The following is a 7,131-nucleotide window of genomic DNA, read 5'->3' on the forward strand; positions in this document are numbered from 1 at the left end:
GTGCGCAGTACATTCATAAAGGTGTCTGAGGGGAACAACGAAGCTGGTTATGAGGGTATTTCACACATAGCGTTGGCTGATGCCTTCGTACTCTCATCAGGAGAAATGAAGGATGTTTTTAATAAGGAAAAGGAAAGCTTTCATGATGGTGATCTCCAAAAACCTGAGGGCTTTTCTGTATGTCTTACAGAGAGTGAGAAAGCTCTTCCTGCAGTTATCGACGAAGTAAGTGTTTTTGTTTATATTTAAACAAAACATTAGTCCTCATCATATTCCTTATGAAATTGCTCAACGAGTGGTCCATTTCCCAGAATTTTAAGTATTTATCTACTTTTTATCTCCTTGAAGTTAATTTTTAACTTAAAGTTTCAAGTTTACTAGGAACATATCACATGGGTTTTTTAGTACTTGTGTCCACAGGAGGAAAAAATGGCAGGTATTTCTAAAAAGCCTGATACTTGCAGAGAGGCATCATGTGTGTCATCATGTGCATCTCAAGAGAAGACTGTGCCCTTTAGGAGAGGTAATGATATTAATGTCTCTTTAACGGACTTATTTTATCATTTTAAAGGGATGGTCACCCAACAAGAAAAATAGTCATCATTTACTCCCCCTCATGTAATTACAAACCCATGAGACTTTTGTTCATCTTTGAAACACAATTGAAGATATTTTTTATATTTTTAAGTGGTTTAATCAGAGTCTTAAGAAAAGGCACTTACGTAATTTTGGCATTTATTGATCAACATCCATCCATACATACATAAAGCACATCATGGATAAATGGAAGCTCAAACTTACTTGCTTGACACTTGAGAACAAACCCACTGGATTCATTTACTTTTTACTTTTAATAATCTCTGTTTCCTTGTTCTCAAGGCAAGTTGAAAGTGAAGCCTAAAATCCCCAAAACGACATCTACTGAAGATGATTGCTCTAGACAGAAGCTATCTGACTTTGGGTATAATGATCCAGACACAACTCAAATAATTTCACCAGAGCCTATGATTAAAGGAGAATACATGAAAGTGGAACAGAGATCCGAGCAAGAAGATTTCTCTGCTATTCCAAATGAGGAATTAGACCGAGAGCCTGCTGGGATTGCTTTGTCCTCACAACTTCAACAGCTTATACCATTCAGCATTGCAAAAACAACAGCATGGTAAGAAACAGCTATTTTAATAAATATCCATAAATCTGTGTACAATTATTATAGGCTTTTTTTTTTTTTTTTTGTCATAGCACTGAATTGCAACCAGTGGAACTGAAAATAGAGGGTAGGCATGAGGATGTGTCACACGTGGTGTTGCCTGATATATTGGTGCCAGTTTCTGCTGAAATGGAAGATGGTGATCATATAGCCAGTGGAAGTTCTGTCCAAAGCAGTCTCCAAATGGGTGAAGAGAGCCAGCAGGTTGTCGCGGTAGAAGCAGACCAGGACATGCATTCGCATGAGGATGTTTCACACATGCTGCTGACTGATATGTTGATCCCTGTCTGTGAGAAAAAGGAAGATGATTTAAGCAAGGAATGGACAAGAGCTGGAGAGAAAAGTCCTCATGAGGAAGGAAGATCTCGGGTTAGTTACCTGAATGGCATGAGTAAGGAGTACTGGCAGATATATATTATTATTATTATTATTATATATATTTTATTTTTTTTATTTTTTTTTGTATTGGTCAATATTGGGTATTTAAATGTACATTTTTATTTTAAATTGGCCAAAATTTTAATACACGTAATTAATTAGATTTTTATTTGAAACGTATACTACAGGTGAGAGAGGATCCAGATACCGCAGACCTATCCTGTCAAGTGTCTCAATCATCAAATGTGAGACCATCAGTATCACCCAAGAGGAAAAGACTCAGGGGAACGCAGGGGAAAGGTGGTGACACACTTTTAAAATTGTGTCTTTTCTCAACACACTGTTTAGTTTCTGTAACAATTTGATGAATTTTCTTTGAGTAACCTTTTTGATTCTTTTTTTTATGCCCCTTGCTTTTAAGGCAAGTTAGTGGTAAAGATGACGTTTCCCGAAAGAAAGACTGGAGATTCCCCTAAGAGTGGCGAACAATCAAACACTGTTCCTCTGTCAATCTTAATGTCGGCGTCGACACAATGTAGTGCTGAGACATGGTATGACTGACTTTATGCTCTAATGTGTATACATTCGACATTTTCACCAAAATATATAATTAATAATGGTTTGGTCTGTCTGGCATAGTGCTGACTTGTTGCCCACCGGCTCAGAGGACCACAAGGAAGCATCTGGGGGTGTTTCACACATTGTGCTCCCTGATATTTTGGTGCCTGTATTGGACGAGACTGCTGAATGCAGCCTTCACAAAGAGGCCTTATCTGCTGGTCTTCAAGAAGATGTCGTTAAAGTATGTTTCTGTATTTTGACAGGTCATTGATCGCTTGAGTACTTTTTATCCTAATAAAAATTCAGCTAAAACACAAATTGTTTTAACTGCCACAGGTTGAGAAGTCAACAGATATTGAGAGACCAACAAATACTGAAACAGAAGAGACGACTGCAAGTCAGTCTGTGGCAGTGGAATGGAAAACACCTTGCTGTAGGAGAGGTAAGAATGTCACACTTTATTTTAAGGTCCAATTCTCGCTATTAACAAACCATTAACTGCGACTTTTGCTTCAGTAAACTCCTAATTTCTGCTTATTAATAGCTAGTAAGGTAGTTGTTAAGTTTAGATATTGGGTAGGATTAAGGATGTAGATTATGGTCATGCAGAATATGTGCTTTATAAGTACTAATAAACAGCCAATATGTTAATAATAGGCATGCTAATAAGCAGTGTTACCAATATTTTTTTAAGGGAAACATAACTTACTCCCTCATAATAGCAGTTCAATTTAAAATTGAAACCAATTAAAATTATTTTTGCCTTTTCATTGGGAGTGACAGATCCCGAAAAAAAAACTGAACTATGATTTTTGAAGATTTAAAATCTCTATTAACTTTTATTATTTGAACAGACAATTTTGGAATTATAAAATGTCATGCTTTCAATCTATATTGAATCTATTTTTCAAGGCACAATGCATCCGATGTCTAAATTATCAAAAAAAAAAGATGATCCTTCAGAAAATGACCCCTGTCAGCCCAGCTCTACGCAGACCTCTTTAGCTACACCTCAGCAGTCCCTGGACCCTCAAGCAACGGAATGGTCTCTCAAAAGCAATATGCTGCCCATGGACTCAGATGAGATGGAGAACTGGTGTGAAGGAGTTTCCCACATGTTGCTGTCAGATGCATTTGTGCCCGTTTCTGAAGAGACTGGAGAGAACAGCACGGAGCTAAAAGTGTTCGTCTTAAGCAGTCCTCTTAAGGATGAGCAAATCGCTTTTAGTCCGACAAAGAGTGAGGAGACGCCCTCTGAAATTTCAAGTGATGTATGCAATTTTAAGAAGCATTTAGCTGCAGTTCATAACAATTGGTTTTATATGGACCAGTCTCATGAAGATGTGTCTAGATCACATTTTATAAAAAAAAAAAAAAAAAAAAAAAAGCCTTTACTCAAAAATGTTAAATAATTAAAATTATTTTAAAAAATATGAATAAAATAAAATTAGTAAATTAGGAGTAAAATGAACAAAATATTTAATTTTTTGGAGTGAAATGTGTCCTGGACAGGTTTTTAGAGATGGATCTATATAAAACTTTAAACAAGGTGCAAATGGCAATGCAAAAATCTGTTTTATAGGTACACCGATTAGATGCTACTTCTGACATGCCAAAGTCAAATGAGAGTCTGCCAGCATCACAAGCAAACAAATCAACAGCAAGAAGTCAGTCATTCCTTATCATAGACTTTTATTTATCTTTGTCCTCATGTTTTGTACAATTGATTTTTTTAAATAATTTTTTTATCTGATTTCTCTCAAAAAGGTACATTTCAGATGACGCTAAGGTCACCTGAAAGACGCCTTAAAGATCAGCCTCATATGCTGAAGTCAACCCAAGCTGCCCCGACAACACCTCAGCGAACTCAGACATCAAAAGTGAAAGAGTCCATGAGAACTCCAACAAGACAACAAACAGGAGAGATCTCAAGTGCGTGTTGGGTACAGCTAGAAAGGTTATCTGTAGAGGAAATCTGCAGTGCTCAAAGTGTCCTGCAACCAAAACATCACAGCACACCTGTCACTGTAAAACCCACTTCTAGAGGGTAAGGATGTTTCCATTTCATGCCAATGACATGGTATGTAATTCTTTTCAGATTGTCAATCACAATATTTAGTGCTGTTCACAGTAAAAACATCTGTTTGTATTCGTAGGAATGAGATGGACAAGGCATCTCTGGTTTTGCATGGAAACAGAAGCTCTGGTTTAGAATCACATGCTGATGAAGAGCCGCCCATGCTGCCAGGACACTTGCCAAGGGTTGTCCTTCATCGTATACCATTAACAGCTACTGGTGAGAACATTTCTACGCCTACTTCATCCCCAGCTAGAGTGTCCACCACACCCTCCCGAACACCGGCAGATCATCAGGTGCATGTTATAATCAAATCTATAATCAATAATCATCTATAATCAAATCATTGCATTATGTACATTATTTGCGACCCTGGACCACAAAACCAGTCATAAATAGTATGGGTATATTAGTAGCAATAGCCAAAAATACATTGTATTGCTCAAAATTCATTAGGATATTAAGTAAAGATCATGTTCCATTAAGATGTTTTGTAAATTTCCTTCTGTGAATATCAAAACTTAATTTTTGATTTGTAATATGCATTGGTAAGAACTTAATTTGGACAACTTTAAATGCAATTTTCTCAATATTTAGATTTTTTGGCACCCTCAGATTCCAGATTTTCAAATATTGTATCTCTGCCAAATATTGTCCTATCCTTACAAACCATACATCAATGGAAAGCTTATTTATTCAAAAGAAATGACCCTTATGACTACTTTTGTGGCCCATGGTCACATTTGACCTTATTGTTAGATAAGGACTTGATGGCTTTGAATCGATAACCATTTTTATATTGGCCGCTTTCATTAATGCTACATCCTCTGTTGTGCAGTCGCCTCAAAACAGCCCTCCTGTCTCTGGTTTGGATGCTGATAAGAATCCTGTTCAAGTGTCCCGCTTCTTACTGGATGACATCTTCACTGAAGTTGTGGATCCGGATTGATTCTTATTTGGGATGTTTTGGTTAAATTTCACTGCTGCTATTCCAGTTCATTGCACTAAAGTGGACGATGTGTAACACTGTTACACTACTAATTATAGACCTGTTAGAGAATTGTTAGTAATTGTAATACAGTTTCTCTAATTACATTTTGTTCATGAAGGGAAAACATGTATACATTTCTGTTATGAGGCCTTTTGCCCTTTTTTGGCGATGAGACATGAAGTGATACAGGTTAAGTCACAGCTCTGTTATTTATTTCTATTTATTTCATGCTGAACATTGTACCACTTTTATCAGTGTGGTTTTTACTAACTGATCTTGTTTTGTTCAGTGCAAATATATTTGTTTTTATGGTTACTTTGTTACTTTCATTTGTTTTTCTTTCTGAGAGCAAAGCCCTTTTTGTGGGTTATAATACCTTTCTCCAGTGAGAATTTATTATAAAGAATGTTCATGAATAATTAGATATTGTCAGTTGTATTTGCAATTTGTGGTACAGTCTGGATATTACAGCACTGGAAAAATTATAAATAAATAAATGAATATTCGCTTTTTCCAACTTATTTTTTAAGATGGAATTTCTTTCTCAAAAAATACAGTGCACTTAAATGGGAAAATGTAAATAACCAAAAAAAGGAAAGATTAGATTAGATTAGATTAGATTCAACTTTATTGTCATTTATGCAGAGTACAAGTACAGAGCTAATGAAATGCAGTTAGCATCTAACCAGAAGTGCAAGAATATAGTGTTTTATATACATATAAGTGCAGAGTAAATGAAGATAAGATTTACAGAATGTACAGTGGAATTGCTATATACAGTATTGAGCAGAGTATATACAGAATATAAAATAGGAATGCAATGTAGGGATTGTATGTACATTATGAACAGAGCAATGTAGGATTATATATACACATTATGAACAGCAGAAACGTGAGAACAGTGGTAATAAATAAATACAGCTGGATGAGTGTGCAAAGTATTGATAGAACAATGTATTCTATGCAAAATAGCAGTAGTGCAATATTTTAGAAATAGTTTACTGTGCTTGTACAGTAACAACTTTAGACAGTTTATAGTGTAATGACTTTGACAATGTGCAGTCTGTGCAAAATATGAGTAGTGCAAATGCATGTGTGTAAAGTACTGTGACCAGTGCAGTAATAAGCAGATGCAGGTTAGATTGGTGGTGTGGCGTTCAGAAGTGTCACAGCCTCGGGGAAGAAGCTCTTCCTGAGCCTACTAGTGCGAGAGCGTAGGCACCTGTAACGCCTGCCGGATGGAAGGAGGGTGAAAAGTCCATGGTTAGGGTGAGAGGCATCCTTGATGATGTTTCTTGCCCTGCCCAGACAGCGCTTATAATAAATGTTCTCAATGGAAGTTAGCTGGGTGCCGGTAATCCGTTGAGCAGTTTTCACCACCCGCTGGAGTGCTTTGCGGTCAGATGCGGAGCAATTGCTGTACCATACTGAGATGCAGTTCGTGAGTATGCTCTCAATGGTACAGCGGTAGAATTCCACAAGGATCCTGGGATTCAGGTGAACTTTCTTAAGACTCCTTAAGAAGTAAAGGCGCTGCTGTGCCTTTTTGACCAGAGTAGAGGTGTTATGGGACCAGGTGAGGTCATCAGAGATGTGGATGCCAAGGAACTTGAAACTCGACACACGCTCCACTTCAGCTCCGTTGATGTAGATGGGTGCGTGTGCATGACTCCTAGTCCGCCTGAAGTCCACAATGATCTCCTTTGTCTTCTGGGTGTTTAGCTGTAGATTGTTGGTGGCACACCACACAGCCAGGTGCTGCACCTCATCCCTGTAGGCTGACTCATCGTCATCCTTGATCAGACCTACCACCGTGGTGTCATCTGCAAATTTGATTATGGTGTTGGAGCCATAAACAGGAACACAGTCATGGGTGAAGAGGGAGTACAGGAGAGGGCTCAGTACGCAGCCCTG

The 7,131-nt window shown here is 37.5% G+C and overlaps 1 protein-coding gene across 1 annotated transcript; it reads left to right on the top strand.

Annotated features, from left to right (window-relative positions):
* Nucleotides 1-5,737, top strand: LOC306869542 (uncharacterized protein). Its single transcript, XM_079416293.1, has 12 exons — nt 1-523; nt 880-1,162; nt 1,243-1,579; nt 1,777-1,888; nt 2,010-2,139; nt 2,228-2,390; nt 2,486-2,591; nt 3,062-3,420; nt 3,732-3,816; nt 3,917-4,196; nt 4,306-4,522; nt 5,065-5,737. Exons 1-12 carry the CDS (start codon nt 430-432, stop codon nt 5,173-5,175), a joined length of 2,277 nt encoding a protein of 758 aa, XP_079272419.1. The 5' UTR covers nt 1-429; the 3' UTR covers nt 5,176-5,737.
* The last annotated feature ends 1,394 nt before the right edge of the window (nt 5,738-7,131 follow it).

This window comes from Barbus barbus, assembly GCF_936440315.1.
Source record: "Barbus barbus genome assembly, chromosome: 5".
Taxonomy (NCBI): Eukaryota; Metazoa; Chordata; class Actinopteri; order Cypriniformes; family Cyprinidae; genus Barbus; species Barbus barbus.